This window comes from Papio anubis, chromosome 2, assembly GCF_008728515.1.
Source record: "Papio anubis isolate 15944 chromosome 2, Panubis1.0, whole genome shotgun sequence".
Classification (NCBI taxonomy): Eukaryota; Metazoa; Chordata; class Mammalia; order Primates; family Cercopithecidae; genus Papio; species Papio anubis.
The window spans coordinates 191,794,352-191,817,374 of NC_044977.1; the positions used below are offsets into that span (position 1 = coordinate 191,794,352).

A 23,023-nucleotide genomic window follows, 5' to 3' on the forward strand; every position below is an offset into this window, starting at 1 on the left:
TTTTCGCTGTGAGTGGAGGGATTAGAAGAGATGATTTTAAAGATTCCTTTTAGCTTTGCTTTGCTGAGTGCCTACTCTATATGAAGTACCATAGAAGATGAACATGGAAAACAAAGACTGTTGTAGTTCTTCTTTAGATCAGGAGTTGTCAAACTATGGCCAGTGGGGCCAGATTGGGCCACACTCACTCATTTACTTACCTTGTATGGCTGCTTTAGTGCTACAGTGGCAGAATCGGGGAGTTGCAGCAGTGACCATGTGGCCTGCAAAGCTGAAAATACTTACTCTTTAGCCTTTTACAGACAATGTTTGCTAATCTCTACCCTAAATGAACTTCTGATCTAGTGCAGAGGATATATCTAAAAAGAATCATTTTCAACAGTGTTTATAGGACACATAAACAGAATGCCAAATAAAGCTAGCATGTAATTAAAGAAAATATGCTTTCTTTATTAGCACCATTCTTCCTGTTCAGTAGTATCTTAACATCTAATAATTCCCAAAGATTCTTGTTTACTGGCCATTTGCAGATATTGTACCTCACAACCGGTTATTTTCATCATCATCATTTTTTCTGTGTGAAGTGCACAAATCTAAGTATGTAGCTTGATGCCTTTTTATAACTGTAATCACTGTCCATATAAAGACACAAAACATTTCCAGGACTCCAGAAAGACTCCCATTAGCTCTTTCCAAGACAGTCCGCCCTCCGCAGAGATAATCTTTTTTTTTTTTTTTTAAACTCACATCACTGTAGATTAGGTTTGAACTTCATATAAATGTGATCATTCAGTGTATATGATTAACTGTGGCTTCTTTTACTCAGCATCTGTGTTACTGTGCCTGCTGGTAGCTTGTTCCTTTTTATTGCTGTGTAATATTCCATTGTGGGAATTTGAATTATTTCTACTTTTTGGTTGTTATGAAGAAAGCTGCGTAAAACATTTTGTACAAATCCTTTTGTGTACATATCCACTAATTTCTCTCAAATATATACCTGGGAGGTAGGATTTTTAATTCATATTGTAGAGCCCTTACCAGAAAGTTTTTGTTTAATAGGACAAAGTGGGAGGCAGGAATCAATGACACACTTTCAGTTTATAAGTTCACCTAGTCCTCTGCTTCATTACAAAATGGTGACTTTACATTTCTTCCTAAGCACTGTGATTAAGGCAACCTACGTTTTGACTAAATCAAACAGGTTTTGTTTCCTATGCCACCTCTTATTGATGTTGGTGTCTAGAGGTCTTTGCTAAGAATTCTGATGACAAGTTGAAAGTGCTGTGATCGTCTAGTAGTCTTTGCCGTGGTTGAGGGATTAGAGATGTGTGGGGGAGGCATGTGACCGAAGAATGGGATCATTTTTATTTAATATATTTTAAAAATTCTTACATATGGAATATAGTGCATTTAAAATTACCTAATTGCTTGAAAAGGTCCTAGACTTTTTTTTTTTTTTTTTTTGTCCTGAGACGGAGTCTCGCTCTTGTCACCCAGGCTGGTATGCAGTGGTGTGATCTTGGCTCACCGCAACCTCTACCTCCTGGGTTCAAGTGATTCTCCTGCCTCAGCCTCCCGAGTTGCTGGGACTACAAGCATGTGCCACCACGACCGGCTAATTTTTTTTATTTTTTTATTTTTAGTAGAGGTGGGGTTTCACCACATTGGCCAGGCTGTCTCGAACCCCTAACCTCGGGAGGTGATCCACTAACCTCTCAAAATGCTGGGATTACAGGCGTGAGCCACTGCACTCAGCCTTTGAATAGGGCTTAGATTTCTTAATTTCATTCATTGTATTTTTAACTTTTCCGCTTGCTCTTTTAGAGTTTCTGTTTCTCTTAAATTTTATATTGCATCTAATTTGTACATCTTTTCCTATGTATTTAAAAATTGCCATTTTAAAGTTCTTTTCTGCTCTAATGGTTCTAACATCTGTGGTTCTGCTGTGTGGGTTTCCTTTTGATTGTTTTCCTCTTATTCATGTTATCCTGCTTCTTTACGTGTCTTACATTTTTTACTGTGCTCTAAATAACATATAAAAAAACCATTGAAAGCGAACCAGTGTTCTTTCCTTTTCAGGAAGCTGCAGTGAGGCTAATAAATTAGTAGTAGAATTTGTCCGGGTGAGGTTGCTGCTTTAGTTCCTTTCACCTCGCTTCTGTTTTCAGATATCATAAGGGTCAGAGATCAGTTTTGTGTCTTTCTTAGGTTCTTTACACTAGCAGGACTTCAGGATCTATGAACTCTGAGACTGCAGACATGTTTCATTGCTTTTATAGCCCTGTTCTCAGCCTGCTGCACTGCGGTACCCTCAGTAAATGCCCCACGAAGGCAATCTAATGTGTGGGGGACAAATAACTCTCCATTTTAGGATCCTCCAGATTCTAACTTGTCATGCCAGCCCATGTCGTTAACGGCTCCACTCCCTATACCATTAAAGTTACTCAATCTGTGTCAGGTCCATTCCTTTGCCCACCAGAGTCTAGGCTTGTCAGATACACTATTTAGGTAAGTGTTTGCCTTCTTACAAAAGGCTTCTTTCTTTTGGGTTTAGATTCTTTAATTCGTGTGCAGAAATTTCCATTTCCATTTTTTTTTAAATTAAACCTTTTATTTTGGGTTAATTGTAGATCCACGTATGTTTGTAAAAACATAATAATGCAGAAATCACATGTGCCTTTAACCCGGTTTCCTCTACTGGTAACTCCAGCACAGTACCACTAACCAGGATACTGATGTTAATAGAGTCAAACTACAGAACATTTCCGTCACCACGAAGATCACTCCTGAGGCTTTTTTCTAGCCACGCCCGCTTTCCTCTCACCCCATCCCCTTCTTAAGCAACCGCTAATCTGTTCTCTATTTCCGTTATTTTGTCATTTCAGCAATTTTATGTGAATGGAATAATATATAAACTTTCAGGATTGGCTTTTTTCACTGAGCATAATTTTCCAGAGATTGCCAGGGAGTGGAATTGATGGGCTTAACATTATGATAGTCGCATGTTTGTCCATTTTCTTAAAGAAACTGAGAAATCACTTTCCAGAGTCGCTGTACAATTTTACATTTCCAACAGCAGCGCGTGAGTGATCGAGTTTCTCCACATCCTTGCCAGCATTTGGTGTTGCCTCATTTTATTTTAGTCATTGTCATCAATGGGTAGCCACATTTCCCTGATGACAAATGATGTTGGACATCTTTTCATGTGCTTATTTGCCATCTGTGTATCTTTTTTGGTGAAATGTCTCTTCGTGGTCGTTTGCCCATATTTGAATTGGGTTGTTTGTTCTTTTTACTACTGAGTTTTGAGAATTCTTTTTGTAATCTATTATAGTATACTAGTCCTTAGTCAGATATATCATTTCCAAATATTTTCTGCCAGTATGTGTCTTGTCTTTTCATCTTTTCTTTAAGGATCTTTCATGGAACAAAACCTTTTAATTTTGATCAAGTCCAGTTTATGAAGTTAGGTGACAAATCTGATAACTCTTTGCCTAGCTCTACATTTTGAAACTTTTCTCCTATTTTTTCTGATTAAGTTCATAATCCATTTTGGGTTAGTTTTTCTTTATTGTGGTAAAATATACATAACATACAATTTATTATGGTAACCGTTTTTATGCAACTGACATGCTGCCCACTGTGCAAAGAGGACGATTTTTCTAACCATTTTTAAGTGTATAGTAAAATGGTATTAAATACATTCGTGAGATGCAGCCACTACCACTGTCCATCTACAGACTCTATTCTAATCTTGCAAAACTGAAACGAGGACAATTATCCTAACCATTTTAAGTATACAGTTAAATGGTATTAAATACATTCGTGAGATGCAGCCACTACCACTATCCATCTACAGACTCTATTCATCTTGCAAAACTGAAATTCCATAGTCATCAGACAATAACTCCTCATTCCCTCATCAGACAATAACTCCTCATTCCCTCAGCCATCATTCTACTTTGTTTCTCTGATTTTAACTGCCGTAAGTACCACATATAAGTGAAGTCAGACAGGATTTGTCTTCTTGTGACTGGCTTGGTTCACTCAGCATCATGTCCTCAAGTTTCAGCCATGTTATAGTATATGTCAGAATTTCCTACCCTTTTAAAGCTGAATAATATTCTATTGTATGTCTATACCACTTTTTTCATATTCATTATTTCATTAATGGACATGTGGTTTCCATATTTTAGCTATTCTGAATAATATTGCTATGAACACAGTATAATCTCTCTGAGACCCTGCTTTTAAAATCCAAAGTAAAAGCAGCAAAAGAAGAGGTTTATAAAGTAGAAAAAAAAAACGGGTAGAAGCATCTTTAATTCTCCTCCCTTTCATATTCCTTTTATTCCTACCTCCAGCTTGTCTTGATGATAGACCTGTACTTAAACCATCCACCACTTCTAATAAGGAGAGACAACTAGCACACTAGTCATAAAAGGCAAGGAACAAGAACTATAAAAGAGGGAAAAGAGAAAGAATGATTCAGAAAAGACTGTTCTGTACAGCCAGGAAGCTACGTATTTTACTGTTTCATAAAAATTATTAAAAAGATCTTCTGACAATTAGTGAATCTTACCATGTGCTGGTCATCGTTTCCCACACTTGAAAGGTCTATTGAGAAATGTGTGTTTAGATCATATGCCCATTTTAAATTTGCCCATTTTAAAATTTGATGATTTGTTTTTTTGCTATTAAGTTGTTTAAGCTCTTAATATGTCCTGGTTATTAATCCCTTGTCAGATGGGTAGTTTGCAAATATTTTCTCCCATTCTGTGGGTTTTCTCATTTTATTTATTGTGTTTTTTTTGCTGCACAGAAGCTTTTTAGCTTGATGTAATCCCATTTGTCTATTTTAGCTTTGGTTGCCTGTGGTTTTGAGGTCTTACCTCAAAAAATCATTCATTCATTCATTCATTCATTATGCATGTGGATATCCAGTGTTTCCAGCACCGTTTATTAAAGAGACTGTCCTTTCCCCATTATATGTTCTTGGCATCTTTGTTGAAGATGAGTTGGCATAAATTTATACCTGGATTCTTTTTTCTGTTCTGTGTGTCTATTTTTATTCCAGTACCATGCTTATTTGGTTACTGTAGCTTTGTAGTAAATTTGAAGTCAGAGGAGCATGATGCCTCGGACTTTGTTCTTTCCCTTGGCCATTTGGGGTCTTTGGTGGTTCCATAAAATTTTTAGGATTTTTTTTTTTCTATTTCTGTGAAGAATGTCATTGATAATTTAATAGGCATTGCATTGAGTCTGTATTTTGTTTGTTTGTTTGTTTGTTTGTTTTTGTGGAGACTGAGTTTTGCCATATTGTCCAGGCTGTAGTCAAGCAATCCACCCACCTCGGCCTCCCAAATGCTGGGGTTGTAGGCATGAGCCACCATGCCTGTCCCTGAATCTGTAGATTACTTTGTTTAGTATTGTTATTTTTACAGTATTCTTCCAGTTCATGAGCATGGAATAGCTTTCCATTTTGGGGGTCCTATTCAATTTCCTTTTTTTTGTTTGTTTTTTTGACAGAGTCTTGCTTTGTTGCCCAGGCTGGAGTGCAGTGGTATGATCTTGGCTCGCTGCAACCTTTACCTCCCTGATTCTCCTCCCACAGCCTGCCGAGTAGTTGAGATTACAGGCACCCGCCACTGCGCCTGGCTAATTTTTGTATTTTTAGTGAGACAGGGTTTCACTATGTTGTCCAGACTGGTCTTGATCTCCTGACTTCAAGGGATCTGCCCACCTCGGCCTCCCAGAGTGCTGGGGTTACACGCATGAGTTTGTTTTCTTTAGTTAGTGTTTTATAGTTTTCCTCATATAGATCTTTAACTTCTTTGGTTCAGTTGATTCCCATACAGTTTATATTCTTTGGAGCTATTATAAATGTGATTGCTTTTTAAATTTTCTTTCTTTCTTTCTTTTTTTTTTTTTTTTGAGACAGAGTCTCACTCTTTTGCCAGCGCTGGAGTGCAGTGGCACAATCTCGGCTCACTGCAATGTCTGCCTCCCAGGTTCAGCCAGTTCTCCTGCCTCAGCCTCCCAAGTAGCTGGGATTACAGGCGCTTGCCATCACGCCCAGTTAATTTTTTGTATTTTTAGTAGAGCTGGGGTTTCACCATGTTGACCAGGCTGGTCTCAAACTCCTGACCTCATGATTCACCTGCCTCGGCCTCCCAAAGTGCTGGAATTACAGGCATGAACCATTGTGCCTGACGCTTTTAAAATTTCTTTTTCAGGTTGTTCACTGTTGGTATATATAATGCTATTGATTTTTCATGTTGATTTTGGATCCTGCAACTTTACTAAGCATATGTATCAGTTCTTGCCTTTTTTTGGTGAAGTCTTGAGGTTTTTCTAGGTATCAGATCATGCCATCTGTAAACAAGGCTAATTTGACTTCTTCCTTTTCAATTTTGGTGCCCTTTATTTCTTTCTTTTACTTCATTACTCTGGCTAGGACTTCCAGTACTGTATGAAATAAAAGCAGTGAAAGTAGGCATTTTTGTCTTGATCCAGATCTTCAAGGAAAGACCTTCAATTTTTCCCCATTCAGTATGATGTTAGCTGTGGGTTACTTATATATGGCCCTTTTAATTTTGAGCTATGTTTCATCTGTAACAGTTTGTTATGGGTTTTTATCACAAAGGTATATTGAATTTTATCAAATGCTTTTTTGGCATCTATTGAAATAATCATGGTTTTTGTTTTCGGTTCTGTTAATGTGATGTATCATGTTTATTGGTTTGTGTATGTCACATCATCCTTGCATTCCTGAGATGAATCCCACTTGATTATGATGAATGATCCTTTTAATATGTTGTTGAATCTGGTTTGCTAGTACTTTGTTGAGGATTTTGCATCTTTGTTCATAATCAGTGGTATTGGCCTGTAGTTTTCTTTTTTTGTTGTGTCCGTGTCTGGTTTTGGAATCACAGTGATGCTGGCCTTGTAGAATGAGTTTCAAAACATTCAATTTTTATTTTAAAAGAGTTTGAGTAGAACTGGTAGAACTTAGTAGTGAAGCCATTACGTCCTGGGCTTTTCTTTGGTGGGAGACTTAATTTTTTGTTTTATGTTTAAAAATTTTAATATTTAGTGGAATGGGAGACTTTATTATGGCTTCAGTCTTGTTACTTGTTATCAGCTTATTGAGGTTTTCTTCATGGTTCAATCTTGAAAGTTATTATGTATCCAAGTGTTTATCCATTTCTTCTAGTTTTTAAATTTGTTGGCATATAGTTGTTCATAATGTTCTCTAATGATTTTTTTTTTTAATTTCTGTGGTCTCAGTTGTTATGTTTTCTTTTTCATTTCTGATTTTATTTATTTGAGACATCTTTTTTTAGCCTAGCTAAAAGGTAGTTGATATTATCTTTTCAAAAAACCAACTTTTTGTTTTGTTGATTATCTGTATTTTGTTTTATTCTCAATTTTATTTATTACTGTGATCTTTATTATTTCTTTTCTTCTACCAATTTTAGATTTGGTTTGTTCTTTTCTGGTTCCTTCAGGTGCATTGTTATTTCTTTGAAGTCTTTCTGATTTTTTTATTTTTTGGGACAGAGTCTTGCTCTGTAGCCTAGACTAGAGTGCAGTGGAGTGATCATACCTCACTCTTGTCTTGAACTCCTGTGCACAACTGTTAGGAACAAACAGTTTCTCTTCAAAGGGTTTCACTCTCCTTGTCCTTTGTTCTATTATATAAGTAATCTTTCCTGCCTTTAACACGCCCAGGCATGCTTCCATCCACTAAGCTTGTAGCCGATCCATGCCGCCTTACTTTAAGTTGTTAGGTACAAACAATAAACTTCCTGGTTCTTTGTCCTATTCTAAATGCTAAATCTAGTCAATCGGGATCAGTTTAGATTGTGTGGTCTGACCCCAAATAACAAGGGGAGGAAACAGAAACAAGAATGGCATTAGGAATAAAAACCCCTGCTTTCCTTTGTTCAGTGTGCTGTTGGGATCGTAACTGATGCAGGCAGCACCCTTCTGAAATTTGCCTTGCTGAGAAGTCTTTTGTTTGAGTGTTCATTTTCTTTGCCACTCTGAGCTTTCCTAACAAATTTGGGAGCTCGTCTGGGATCCCATTCTTCTCTGGGGAAAGGTCTCCAATCATCTCATGAGGCGATGTGTCCCGCTGCCTTGTTGTGGTGGCCTCGGGGGTAGAGATTGAGACCTACCCGGTGTGACGAATAAACCCAGGAAGAAAAGTCCTACAAGTAGATACCGCGTCAACCAGGTAACTCTGTGCACAGATCAAGGTTAGAAAAGCTGTGGGGGCAGTGAAGTGTTTCCTTGGTGGTCGGGATCAAAGTAAGAAAAGCCACGGGAGTGGTGAAGTATATCTTGGTCAGAACACACCAAGGTAAGAAAAGCCACAGAGACGGTAAAGTATTTCTAGTGGTCAGGTTATCTTGGAGGTTGAAAGTGCGTGAATGAGATTCAAGCACATTAAGTCTGAAGTGAGTGAGTCCAATCTGCGGTTCTGTGGTCACCTCATATGGCTTATGATGGCAGCCCTCCTATAAAGGAGTCCGAGTCAAAGGCTTATACTGAACCCGGCAATGCTAAGAGGGACCTAAAGTCCCTCTGGAGAAGCAGCCGTAGAGGATGAAGCAAAAGAAGAGTGCAAGGGACCTCCAGTAGGTGGGGTTAAGCCTCTGGGGAGAGGGAAGGCAAGAAACCTCTAATATGAAGGATTGAGCCTCACACCAAACCTCCAGGATGGGGAATATCACAAGTAAGACAAGAAACAAAGTATAAAGCTAATAACATTCCCCTTAATAGTCCCTTAGGTCTCATGTTAAAATACTGGAAAGATAAGGAGAGGACTAAACATAAGAGAAAGCAACAAGTGATAAAATATTGTTGTTTCATTTGGACCGAAGAACCCATCCTTGAGCCCTCAGTTTTCTGGCCAAGTGGTCAAATGAGGATTAGATTTGTCAACTTTTAATAATGCATGTCAATGACAAGAGTCCCATCTCCCAGGAGAAAATAGATTATGCCCTGCTTTGGTGGCAGGGACCTGTCCTCCTTTACCCCCTGAAGCCTATAGGGGCAAGCCAGAAACCAGCTCCTCTGAAAGAAGTAAGGTGTCTACCCCTGAACAGCCCACTAACATCTGGGATCCACTAGACCACCTGCCTCTGCCAAATCCCCCACCCCAAGCCAGTGCGCAGGAATCTCCTCACTCAGTTCCTCCTCCATATAATACTGAATCAATGTCCTCTGCCCTCCCTAACCACACGCCTGAGTCTATGTCTCCCCCAGGAAGGCTCCAGCGTGAGATAAAACAGTGCAAAAAAGATATTCAGAACTTCCCTTTCCCCTCCACCTCTAAGGAATCAGCCCCATCTCTATTTCCCTTAAGGGAATTGCCCCTTGGAGAAGGAGGTGTCGGCTTTGTTAATGGTCCCTTAACTAGTTCAGAAGTCCAAAGTTTGAAAGAGGAACTCAAATCATTATTATTAAATGACCCTTATGGGGTAGCAGATCAAATTGATCAATTCTTAGGGCCACCGCTGTATACTGTGTGGTATATATACTGGGCTGAGTGAATGTCCATCCTGGGCATCCTCTTTTCAGGGGAAGAAAGAAGCATGATCCATAGGGCTGCTATAATATTCTGGGAACATGAACTTCCTCCTGGCCAAAACATTCCCGCAGCAGACCAAAAATTTCCAGCCCAAGACCCTCAATGGGACAGTAACAATCCAGGTCACCCAAGAAAAGCCTGACCCTCTTCTGTGGCCTTCTGATGAAACCTACCAGGTTGAGGAGCTAAAACACCTACTCATCACTACTCCTGTCTTAACCCTGCCATCCCTAGAAAAATCATTTCACTTTTTCGTTAATGCAAACAAGAGGGTAACTTTTGGGGTGCTTACTCAAGAACGTGGGGGCCACCGACAACCTGTGGCCTTTCTTTCAAAACTTTTAGACCCAGTAACCTGTGGGTGGCCCAAATGTATTCAGTCTATTGCGGCTACCACCTTAACTGAAGAAAGCAGGAAGCCAACTTTCAGGGGAAACTTGATGGTGAGCACACCCTATCAGGTTAGGACAATCTTAAAAAGCAGGAAGATGGCCCACCAACTCAAGAATTCTAAAGTGTGAAGCTGCCTTACTAAAGAGAGATGACTTAACTAACCACTGACAATCCACTCAACCCACCAGGTTTCCTGACGGGGAACCCAGACCTAAAAGGGCCTAAGCGTAAGTGCTTACATTTAATTAATTATCACACAGAGGTCAGGCCTGATTTAAGGGAGACCCCTTTCAAAACAAGACAACACCTATTCATAAGACGGCTCCTCCCAGGTAATTGAAGGAAAAAAACGTAATGGGTATTCGGTGGTTGATGGGGAAGCTCTCGCAGAAGTTGAGTCAGAAGGACTGCCCAATAATTGGTCTGCTCAAATGTGAATTGTTTGCAGTACATCAAGCCTTAGAACACTTACAAAATCAAGAAGGAACTATTTATACTAATTCCAAGTATGCCTTTAGGGTAGCCCATACCTTTAGAAAAATTTGGACTAAGCGAGGTTTCATCAGTAGCAAGCGCCAAGACCTTGTCCACGAAGAATTAATCACCCAGATATTGGATAACCTTCATTTGCCAAAAAAAAAAAACTATTGTCCATGTCCCAGGACATCAAAAAAATCTCTTTTAAAAGACGAGGGAATAACCTCCCAGACCAAAGAGCAAACAAACTGCCGTTTCCTCCGAAACGCCCATTTTCCACCCCTAACTCCTTGTCTTTCTCCCCCAACTGCCATTCCCATCTTCACTCCTGCTGAAAAGGAGAAATTAATAAAAATAGGAGCCAAAGAAAGCTCAGAAGGGAAATGGGTGTTACCAGACCAAAGAGAAATGCTAACCAAATCTCTCATGAGGGAGATTTTGTCTCAGCTACATCAAGAAACCCATTGGGGACCTCAGGCTGTGTGTGATGCAGTTCTTAAAGTCTATGGATGTATAGGAATTTATACTCTAGCAAAACAGGTTACAGATAATTGTCTAATATGTAAGAAAACTAATAAGCAAACCCTAAGAAAACCATCTCTTGGAGGAAGAAACGAAGATTAAGACCATTTCTAAGTATCCAGATTGATTATACCAAAATGCCCCCAATAGGCCACCTAAAGTATCTACTGGTGATAGTAGATCACCTTACTCAATGGGTAAATGCGATTTCTTTTTCAAGTGCAACCACCAACAATGTAGTTAAGAAACTCATAGAAAATGTTACACCCAAGTTTGGATTAATAGCAAACTAATTCAGATAATGGAACCAATTTCACTGCACATGACAATATAAAGCTAGCCCAGATATTAGAAATAAAGTGGGAATACCATACCCCCTGGTACCCACCTTCATCAGGAAGAGTAGAAAGAATGAACCAAACCCTAAAAAGCCATCTAACCAAATTAGTTTTAAAAAGTCGATACCATGGACCAAGTGCCTTCCTATTGCCTTATTAAAGGTCTGAACTGACCCTCAGAAGTTGGCTTATCTCCTTGTGAAATACTGTATAGCCTGCCTTACTCACACTTCACTGTTGACGTTCCTACATTTGAAACTAAAGATCAGTTTCTCAAGCGCTGTGTACTTGGTCTATCTTCCACTTTCTCTTCCCTCAAAGCTAAAGGCTTTTTAGTACAGATGCCATCCTTGGAGTTCTCAGCACATCAGCATCAGCTTGGGGATCATGTTCTCATCAGAAGCTGGAAAGAAGGAAAACTCAAACCAGCTTGGGAAGGACCCTGTCTTGTGCTTCTAACCACTGAGACTGCAGTCCAAACCACAAAAAAAAAGATAGACCCATCATACCCCAGTCAAACAAGCATCGCCATCTTCAGAGTCATGCGCTATTGTTCCGAGACCAATTCCTACCCAAGCTAAAGATAAAAAAAAAGCTTAACCCTCTTATAGTGCCTTTTTTTCTTTCCCCTCTCTGCTGTCAGACAACTATCCTTTCCTCACCCAGTAACAAAACCAAAGTGGCCATCATAAAGGTAAAAGATCTGAAACAAACCCTAGTCATTGAAACAGGGTACCGAGATGCGAATGCCTGGCTGAAATGGATTAAATATTCTGTCCGCACTCTAAACAAAAGCGATTGCTATGCATGTTCGCACAGCAGACCAAAGGCCCAGATTGTCCCCTTTCCCCTCAAATGGTCCTCCAGTCGATCAGGCATGCACTGTATGGTAGTTCTCTTCCAATACCCCACATCCTGGGGTAGTAAGCCAAGCTCTCTCTGCTATTCCCTCAAGTCCAGCACCCTGCCCCCAAGGGCCATCCAGCTTCCATTTTCTGATGCCAATTTTACCTCATGTCTCTCATGACACGGGGAAAACTTGGCATTTCTTGGAGACCTAAAGGGATGCAGTGAGCTTAAGCCCTTCCAGGAGCTTACCAATTAGTCTCCCCTTGTTCATCTCCAAGCAAATGTATGGTGCTATTATGGTGGACTATTACCGGATACTCTGCCAAGTAACTGGAGTGGCACTTGCGCTCTGAGCCAATTGGATATCCCTTTCACTCTGGCATTTCATCAACCAGAAAAGATAAAAACAAAACATTGTAAAACAAGAGATGTCGCTTATGGGTCCTTTGTCTCTCATGTTTATATAGACACCATTGAAGTCCCACGAGGGGTACCAAACAAATTTAAGGCCCGAAATCAGATAGCTGCAGGGTTTGAGTCCATGTTATTCTGGTGGTCAACAATAAATAAAAATATAGTTCGATAAATTATATCCACTATAAGCAACAACGATTTGTCAATTATACTAGGAATGCCATTAAAAGAATAGCTCAACAATTAGGGCCTACTAGCCAAATGGCCTGGGAAAATAGGATGGCACTAGGTATGATACTAGCAAGAAAAAGGTGGAGTCTGTGTCATGATAGGAACCCAGTGTTGTACCTTCATCTCTATTAGTTCAAAGACTTACTAGAACTTATTAGAAGGGGAGACTTATTAGAACAGTCCTCATTTCTTTTCCACCCTATTTTAACAAACTTTTACTTCTAGACAATGAGGAACAGCAAAGTCAGGTCATGTTAGATAAGTTTGAAGAAGAAAGTGTATAAATTCAAGAGGGGAAAATTGTTAGGAGCAAACAGTTTCTCTTCAAATGGTCTCACCCCGTCTTGTCCTTTGTTCTATTATATAAGTAGTCTTTCCTGCCTGTAACACGCCCAGGCATGCCTCCATCCACCAAGCTTGTAGCCGACCCATGCCGCCTTACTTGAAGTTGTTAGGTTCAAACAATAAATTTCCTGGTTCTTTTTCCTATTCTAAGCGCTAAATCTAGTCAATCGGGATCAGTTTAGATGTGTGGTCCTACCCCAATTAACGGGGGGAGGACACAGAAACAGGAACGGCGTTAGGAATAAAAACCCCTGCTTTCCTTTGTTCGGTGTGCTCTTGCAATCATAACTGATGCAGGCAGCACCCTTCTGAAATTTGCCTTGCTGAGAAGTCTTTTGTTTGAGTGCTCATTTTCTTTGCAACTCTGAGCTCTTATTTCTAACACAAGGCATCCTCTTGCCTAATTCTTCAAGGAGCTGGGACTACAGCATTGTCCAGACTCCAGGATCTTGAATTTCTGGTCTCAAGCAGTCCTCCTGCTGTGACCTCCCAGAGTGCTGAGATTATAGACATGAATCATCATGCCCAGCCTGTTTCTACTTTCTTGATGCAGGTGTTTATTGCCATAAACCTCCTGCTTAATATTGCTTTTGCTGTATTCCATAGATTTGGTATGTTGTGTTTCCATTTTCATTTGTTTCAAGTTTTTAAGTTTTCTTCTGAATTTCTTCTTGGACCCATTGGTTGTTCAGGAGCATGTTATCTAAGTTCCATACGTTTTTGAAGTTCTTGAGATTCTTTTTATTGATATGTATTTTTATTCTTTTTGTGGTCAGAAAAGATACTTGATATGATTTCTGTTTTTTAAATTTGTTCAGACTCATTTTATGGCCTATGATAATGGCCCATTCTGGAGCATGTTTTATGTGCTGATAAAAAGAATGTGTATTCTCCAGCAGTTGGGTGGAATGTTCTATAAATGTCAGTTAGGCCTATTAGGTCTAGTTTGTAGTTTAACTTCAGTGTTTCTTTGTTTATTTTATGTCTGGGTTATCTGTCCATTTCTGAGAGTGAGGTGTTAAAGTCTCCTACTATTACTGTATTGCAGTCTATCCCCTTGGATGTATTAATTTTTTTATATATACTTGGGAGCTCTGATGGGTGAATATTTATAATTGTTATATCCTCTTGCTGAATTGACTGACTCCTTTATCATCATATAGTGACCTTCTTTGTCTTTTTTTACAGTCTTTGATTTGTAGTCCACTTTATCTGATACAAACGTAGTCACTCCTGAGGTTTTTTGGTTTCCAGTCGCATGAAATACCTTTTTTCCACCCTTTACCTTCAGTGTATGTGTATCTTAATAGGTGAAGTGGGTTTCTTGTAGACAGCATGTAATTGGGTCTTGTTTCGTTCTTTGCCTTTTAATTGGAGAACTGAGTTCATTTACCTTTAGTGGTATTATTGATAAGTAAAGTCTACTGCCATTTTGTTTCTTGTTTTCTGATTGTTTTGTAATTCTTCCTTTCTTGTGGTTAAGAGGTTTTCTCTGGTGGTATGTTTTAATGTGTTGCTTTTTATTTTTAGTGAATATGTCACAGGTTTTTGCATTGTGGTTACCATGAGGCTTACAAAAACATAACAAATTATTTTAAAGAGTTGACAACTTCTCTTAGATCACAAAAGAAGAGAAACAAAGGAAAATTTGAAAGAACTTCCACACTTTAACTTCATCCCTCCCTCTAAGAATTCATTACAGGCTTTTAATTGTCTCAATTTATCTATTTTTATATTATCTGCTACTTAACAGGTTGTTGTAACTGTTACTGTTTTTGATAGGTTTATCTTTTGGGCTTTATATAATACTAGAGTCATGAGTGGATTGCATACCACAATTACAATAGTAAAGTATTTTGGATATTTTCTGTATACATAATTTTACCAGTGGGTTTTATACCTTCAGATGTTCCTGTAGTTTTATTTTTCATGGTAGTGTTTTTTTTTCTTTCAGATTGAGTAATTCCTTTTAGCTTTTTTTGTAATATGAGTCTTTTGGTGGTGAATTCTCTCAGCTTTTGTTTGTGTGGGAGTCTTTATCTCTCCTTCATATGTGAAGGGTAATTTTGCTGGATAATGATATTCCTGGATGGTAGTTTTGGTTTTTTTCTTTGAGCACATTAAAAATGTTGTTCCTGTCCCTTCCTGGCCGGTATGGTTTCCATTGAGAAGTCTGTTGTCATACAAAGTACAGCTTCTTTATATCTTACTTGTTTCTTTTCTGTTGCTGCTTTTAGGATCCTCTCTTTGTCCTTGACTTTTCACATTTGATTATTACATGCCTTGGGTAATCTTATTTGGGTCAAATGTGTTTTCTGACCTTCCTGTACCAGGATATTTATGTTTACATTACATTGTGGGAAGTTTTCTATTTCTTTGAATAAGCTTTCTACCTCATGCTTTTGCTCAACTTTCTTTGAACACTAATAATTCTTACATTTGTTTTTTTTTTGAGGTAATTTTCTATATCTTATAGGCAATCTTTGTTGCTTTTCATTCTTTTTTCTCCTATGTGTGTTTTCATAGCCTGTCTCTAAGCTTACAGCTTACTTTGCTTGATCCTCTCTGATGTCAAGAGCCTCTAATGAATCTTTCAGTTCAGCAAGTGTATTTATCAGTTCCAAGATTTCTGTTTGATTTTTTTTTCTTTTCTTTTTCTTTTTTTTTAATTTTTTTTTTTTTTTGGTACTATGACTTGGATAAAAATTACTTCAATCTCTTTTTAAAATTTATCTGATAAATTTCTGAATTGCATTTCTGTGTTGTCTTGGAGATCACTGAGTTTTCTTAAAAATACTATTTTGAATATTGATCAGAGAACTCACAGATCACTGTCTCATTAGTGTCAGTTCCTTGCTTTGTCCATTTGGGGAGATCTTGGGTACCTGTTCTCTATTGTTTCTTGTGGATGTTTTATTCAGCCTTCTCTGTCTGGCTTGTTTTGGTTTTTATTGGATATATTTGCTTAGAGGTTCTTTACTGTTAGGTTGCTGCCTCTTTTTTAGCTCTCTAGTTGCCTTAAGCCCAGGTTCACCTAGGTTCTAATAAAGAACCAGAGTACTGTTCTTCCTGAATGAGGGAGATTCCAAAGGGGATGTCCCAGTAGTGTGAGAATGCTGGCTAGGGGTTCCTGCCCAGGCGACCTGTACAGCAAACCTTCTACAGATGGTGTTGATGAACATCTAATGAACATCTACTCTGATTTGTTGTCTTGTTTGGTGAGTTACAGAGTAGAATTTCCAGAGCTGGAAATGGTAGTCTTGCCTCCCTTCTTTGTTTCTGCCTATCTGCAGGAGTATTTTTCCCTTCTGGCATTTGAGATGCATCCTGTGGGCTGAGATAAGGGACAGTCTCCTGCCAGAGAACATAAGTTGATGGGGAAGCATGAGCTCTACCTCACTCTCACTTTTTCCAGTGTAGAAACAGTGAGTTGTGGGAAATTTTTTTGCTCATTAGGTGCTGGCCAGAATGAGGGGAGGGACATCATGGATGTGGAAGTCCAAATCTTTTACCATCTGCTAGAATTTTTTTTTTTTTTTAACTTTTCTGTGGCCCCTGAACTGTGTCATCTTCATATTTGAGTTCTGGGATATTCCTGGCAATAACATTGGCTCTGTGTATTTGTTTTTGGTTTTCTGTGAGAGGAGTGAAGCCAGCTTCCTTCTGTGCTGACATTTTGGAACTGAAAATCCTCTTAATTTTTGTATGTTGAATTATTCTGTATTCCAGGAATAAATCCCAATCCCACTGGGTTATGGTGTGTAATCCTTTTAATATGCTGTCAAATCTGATTTGCTAGTATTTTATTGAGGATTTTTGTATCTGTTCATGAAGGATATTGGTCTGTAGTTTTCTTTTCTAGTACTGTCTTTTTGTGGCCTTGGTATTTGGGTAGTGCTGGCCTAATAAAATGAGTTTAGGAGTATTCCCTCCTCCTTAATTTTTTGGAAAAGTTTGAGAAGGATTGGCATTAATTTTTCTTTAAATGGTTGGCAGAATTCACCAGTGAAGCCTTCAGGTCCAGGTCTTTTCTTTGTTGAAAGATTTTTGATTACTTATTCAGTCTTTCTACTAATTATAGGTCTATTTAGATTTTCTCTTCATGGTTTAGTCTTGATAAGTTTTGTGTTTCTAGGAGTTTTCCATTTCATTTAGGTTATCTAGTTTGTTGGCATTTACTTGCTCATAGGACTATTTCTCTAGAATTGACTGAAATATTCTCACTTTGATTTCTGATTTTAGTACTTTGAGTCTTCTTTCTCTTTTAATTCCATATGGCTAAAGGTTTGTGTTTTTATCTATTTAAAGAAACAACTTTTGGTTTCATTAATTTTTTTCTACTGTTTCTCTGTTCTCTATTTTGTGTATCTCTGCCCTCATCTTTATTATTTTTTCCTCCTGCTAACCTTGTGTTTAGTTTGTTCTTGTTTTACTAGTTTCTTAAGTTTTAAACTAGGTTCTTGATTTGAGATCTTTCTTGTTTTGTAATGTAAGCATTTAGAGCTATACATTTACTCCTTAGCACTGCTTTCACTATATACCATAAATTTTGTTATGTTGTGTTTTTGTTTTCATTCATATGTATTTTCTAATTTCCTTTTTGATTTCTTCTTTGATTGATTGCTTGTGTAAGCATGTGTTGTTTAATTTCCACAAATTGGTGAATTTTCCAGTTTTCCTTCTATTACTGATTTCTGACTTCAGTTGTAGTTGGAGATGATAGTTCATGTGCTGTATCGATCTTTTCAAATGGATTGACATTCTGTATGGTGTCTCACCTTAGAGACACCATAGGATCCCTTAGGCTGTATTCACTTTTCACTGAAATCTTTTTCCTCTGTTGTTCAGATTATTTAGTGTTAGTTATTGTATTTTCGGTTCTGTCATTTCCATATAGTTCTTTGTGTCTTGTATTTCTTTGCTTAGACTTTGTATTTCTTTGCTGTGAGTTTTTATTATTTCATTTGTTTCATGTGTATTTGTAATTGTTCATTACTTTTTTATGTGACGCCTACTTTAAACTCAGGTAAGTCTGACATCTGTGGTGTCTTGATGTTGGCATCTCTTGATTGTCTTTTTATATTCAGTTTGAGATATTCCTGGGTCTCAGTGATTTTCAGTGGAAACTTGGACATTTTTTGTATTATGAGACTCTAGATCTTATTTAAACCCTGTGTTTTGGCTCATTTTCTCTGACACTGCTCTGACAGTGAAAGGTGAGGCACTGCTTCCTTACTGCTTAGTGGAGGTAAAAGTCCAGGTTTCTCACACTGCTTCCTTCCACACCTAAGAGAGAATACTTCTCACTCCTGTTGGGACAGGGTGTTAGTTCTAGTTCCCCATGTGGTCTCCACTAACCCTGCATGGAGGAGAAGCTTTTGTTACCAGTGGGTTTGGATGAAAGTCCAAGCTTCCCACGTGTCTTTCTTCACCTGAAAGCCTGGGATAGTCTGAGATAAAAAAGAAAACTCAGGGACTGACCACCATGTCTTCCTTAGGTGTCTACATTCCTAGCTAGTCTGCTACCCTCTTTTCACCTTTCAGTCTTCTTATTTTTGTTTTATATATAATGGCCAAAGATTTTAGTTGTATGTAGCATGTGGCATAGGAAAGTGTCTGCTCTCTCTTTCAAGTGGAAGCCCTCATTGTCTTTAAAAGATATGTTTATTTTTTTTTTCTAGTCGTTATGATACAAGCCATTGTCTAAGTGACCTTCCACATTCTGATCGGAGCAGGAGCTCCCAGACGCCAGTTATTGTGGGTTGTTTTTGTTTTTTGCAGTCTTAAATTTTAGTCAATAAAATGGTTGCCTGTTCTCCAGTATATAAATTAAATAACCTTTCGTAATTCGTAGTTCCGTAGTAACAGAATTCATTATGGACAGCAAATGATGTTTGTTAACAGCTAAAGTATACTTAGCATTTGTTGATCTGCTTCCTGGTACGATTTTTCTCCCCCTCTGATTATAGATTGTCTACCGCGTCTGTTACCTAGTAAAACTGTGAAAATCAACTTTTCTTGACTTTGGTTCTGGAGCTGTAACTTTCCTCTGCCCCCCTTTAGGGACAGCCCACCTTTGAAACTAGGACTACTGCTAGTGGAGAGAGAGTTAATGGGATTGGGCATTGAGTTCCGTAAACACTGAGCTGAGTAGTATGGACTTTTATCGCATAGGCAATGTAGGCCCAGCCACATGATCATTTTGAAAAGTAGTTCAAATGAAGTTTTTAATATTCACACAGTGTTTACCATTTTTGATGGTCTTTATTTTATCTTGTAGATCACCTGATATATATTTTTTCAGCATGAAGAACTTCTTTAACATGTCTTGAAATGCATTTCTTCTGGTGATGAATTCTCTCAGCTGTTGTTTAACTGAAAGAAGTGTTTTTATTTTGTCTTTTTTTTATTTTTGAGACAGTATCTCACTCTTGCCCAGGATGGAGTGCAGTGGTGCCATCTCGGCTCACTGGAACCTTTGCCTCCCAGGCTTAAGTGATCCTCCCGCTTCAGCCTCCCAAGTAGCTGGGAGTACAGGCATGCCCCACCACGCCCAGCTGATTTTTGTACTTTTTGTAGAGATGGGATTTCGCCATCTTGCTCAGGCCACTCTTGAACTCTTGGTCTCAAGCGATCTGCCTACCTCGGCCTCCCAGCGTACTGGGATTACAGGCATGAACCACCATGACTAGCCTGCCTTTATTTTTGAATGATATTTTTGAGGAAAAAAATTCTGGATTGACAGGTTTTTTTTCCCCAGCATGTTTAAAACCTCATTCCATTTGGTATGTTTTTATTGGTTTCATTTCTGTCATGATATTCATGTTTTCCTTTAAGTCCTTGAGCATACTTAAGTTTTATAAGAGAGTTTTTGAGTTTTTGTCTGGTAATTCTGTCACTTTGCATTTCTAAGTGTATTCTTATGAACTGGCTTCCCTCCTGTGATGGCTCACAGTTTTCTGCTTCTTTGCATGTCTGGTAATTTTTCATTGGATCCCAGACATTGTGAATGTAATTGAGTGTTCCTAAGTACTGTTTTCTCTGGAAAGTACTGTTGTTTGTTTTGGAAGCCAATTAAGTCATTTGCTATTGGGGAAAATTCACCCCGGATATTTCACGTGGGTTCTTTTCTATTTCCCTAAGCGTCAGCTGGTCTGAGAAATAAAGGGAAAGAGTACAAAAGAGAACGATTTTAAAGCTGGGTGTCCGGGACAGACATCACATGTCGGCAGGTTCCGTGATGCTCCCTGAGCCGTAAAACCAGCAAGTTTTTATTAGTGATTTTCAAAAGGGGAGGGAGTGTACGAATAGGGTGTGAGTCACAGAGATCACATGCTTCACAAGGTAATAAAGTATCACAAAGGAAGTGGAGGCAGGGTGAGATCACAGGACCACAGGACTGGGCGAATGAAGTTTCAGCAGGCATTGTCATTGATAACATCTTATCAGGAGATGGTTTGAGAGCAGACAACAGTCTGACCAAAATTTGCTAGGCAGGAAATTCCTCGTCCTAATAAGCCTGGGAGCACTACAGGAGACCAGGGCTTGTTTCATCCCTTTGTCTTCGACCGTAAAAGACAGCTGCCCCCAGAATGGCCATTTTAGAGGCCTACCCTCGGCTCATTCTCTTTCTCAGGGATGTTCCTTGCTGAGAAAAAGAATTCAGCGATATTTCTCCTATTTGCTTTTGAAAGAAGAGAACTATGGCTCTGTTCCCCCCGGCTCACTGGCAGTCAGAGTTTAAGGTTAGCTCCTTTGTTCCCTGAACATTGATGTTATCCTGTTCTTTTTTCAAGGTGCCCAGATTTCATGTTGTTCAAACACATACGCTGTACAAACAATTTGTGCAGTTAACGCAGTCGTCACAGGGTCCTAAGGCGACATTCATCCTCAGCTTACGAAGATGATGGGATTAAGAGATTAAAGTAAAGACAGGCATAGGAAATCACAAGCGTATTGATTGGGGAAGTGATAAGTGACCATGAAATCTTCACAATTTATGTTCAGAGATTGCAGTAAAGACAAGTGTAAGAAATTATAAAAGTATTAATATGGGGAACTAATAAATGTCCATGAAATCTTCACAATTCATGTTCTTCTGCCGTGGCTTCAGCCGGTCCCTCCGTTTGGGGTCCCTGACTTCCTGCAACAATTTGCAGATAAGGTCGATTGGTTCAAGGCTTTTTAAAGCTTTTTAGAAGTTGGATCTCAAGTAGCCTTTTCTTTAAGGCCAGCTTAGCCTTAATACTAAGGCTTGACTGTCTAGAGTGTCCACTGATTGCTCCAAGTGTTTATTGAGGCCCCTCTGCTCTGTATAAGTTTGAACACCCCTCAGCTTACTGTGAGCTCTGAAGCTTGTTCATAAGTCCCTTACAGTTTTTATTTGCCTGGTCTTGTTGAATTTTATGTCTTTCATGTGTTGATTAGTACTCAGACTGAAGTCTCAGGGGGACTCCCTGGTTGAAGTCTGGAGCTCTTTTTCTGCTTAGCCTTCTTCTTTCCAGTATTCTGCCTTGCACATTCCAATGCTTCAGTCTCCTTGAACACCGGTCTTGATTTTTGTCAACCCCATAAGATGGCTGTGTTTGCTTGGGTTTCTCCATCATGTCCAAGTTCCAAAAAAATGGCCTCCAGGCAGGAAGCCAGGAAGCTAGTAGAACTCACTTTGTTTTCCTTCTCTCAGGTATCATAGTCCTATACTGCTTGTTGTCCAGTGCTGAAAACTGGTGGCATGTATTTTTTTCTAGTTTTTAAGGCAAAAGGTCAAGTTCTGTACCAGTTAACTTCTTCGTGGCCTGACGTAGAAGTTTTTCATATTTTGTTTATTTAGATCCTGTTTAGTTTCACAATAGATTTAAGATGGTTACTCTGGAATAGAAACTACTACTTCAGTAGTTTCCTTAAAAAATGTAACTTTTGACTTGACTTTTTGGGACAAAGGAGATATAATGTATGTTCATTGTAGAGTTTAGAAGTACACAAAAATGAACCTAAGTCCCATGTAAACTCAGACTCCATATCTTATCTCTATGACACTTGGCTGTGTTCTAGTCATTTTTCTGTGATCATATATAGCCCCTTTTATACATAATTATGGGCATAAACAGACATACAACCCTCTTTCTTTGTTCCCCCAGTTTGTAATTTGTTTTTGTTTGTTTGTTTTGCTCAAAGGCAAAATTTTAGTCCAAGGTTAGTTTTTCATGTTATTACATGTTCTTTAAAACTGTGCTTGTCTATCTGTATTATAATGGCAGTTTAAGATTTCACCACAGGAATATATCACTTATTCAGAGAATGTGAGATTGATTAGACTTTTTTATTCTTTCCAAAAGTAAGATCTCCAGTCAGTTAAAACTCTGCTCCTAAATCCATCCATTATACTTTTTGGGAATGTTTTGTTCTTGTTTTATCCATTTCCTCCTCCCTGAGAAAAGCATTCTGTGTTAACATTTTACACTCAATTTGGTTTGAGAACTGTGCTTTGCTTTTCTTAATTGGATCATCTGGGGCTGTAAGCCTCTCTGTGTATTAGAACCAGATAGGGAGCTCATTAAAAATAAAGATTGTTAGGCTTAAATTAGACTAAATACCTGGGAATCTTCTTTGGATATCTCACCATTTGGGGACCACTATTCAAAACCTTATCTCTTGTATTCTAGGTTTCCTTAAAGACCTGTGTGTTGATTGGCTTAGTAGGACATAAGATGAGACTCCCTGGCGCTCAGCCACAGCCTCTGTGTGTTCTTCTGTTTAGTTTTTTGGGGACTTCCACCTAAAATACTGTGTCAAAGAAGTTTTATGCTAAAAGAAAATGTGTTTACCACGGATATTGTTTATCAGAGCTCTGCTT

At 38.7% G+C, this 23,023-nt stretch overlaps 1 protein-coding gene across 33 annotated transcripts in view; it reads left to right on the forward strand.

Moving 5' to 3' along the window:
- The window catches only part of DLG1 (discs large MAGUK scaffold protein 1), a 279,291-nt gene that overhangs the window by 45,870 nt on the left and 210,398 nt on the right, over nucleotides 1-23,023 (forward strand). Inside the window, exon 1 of one of the 33 annotated variants that reach the window (XM_017956126.3) lies at nucleotides 15,920-16,388. The exons of the other annotated variants lie outside the window; for them this stretch is intronic. Within the exon in view, the coding sequence (XP_017811615.1) occupies nucleotides 16,284-16,388 (105 nt within the window). The 5' untranslated portion in view covers nucleotides 15,920-16,283. Of the gene's footprint in view, nucleotides 1-15,919; nucleotides 16,389-23,023 lie in introns of those variants that run through there. 33 annotated transcript variants of the gene reach the window in all.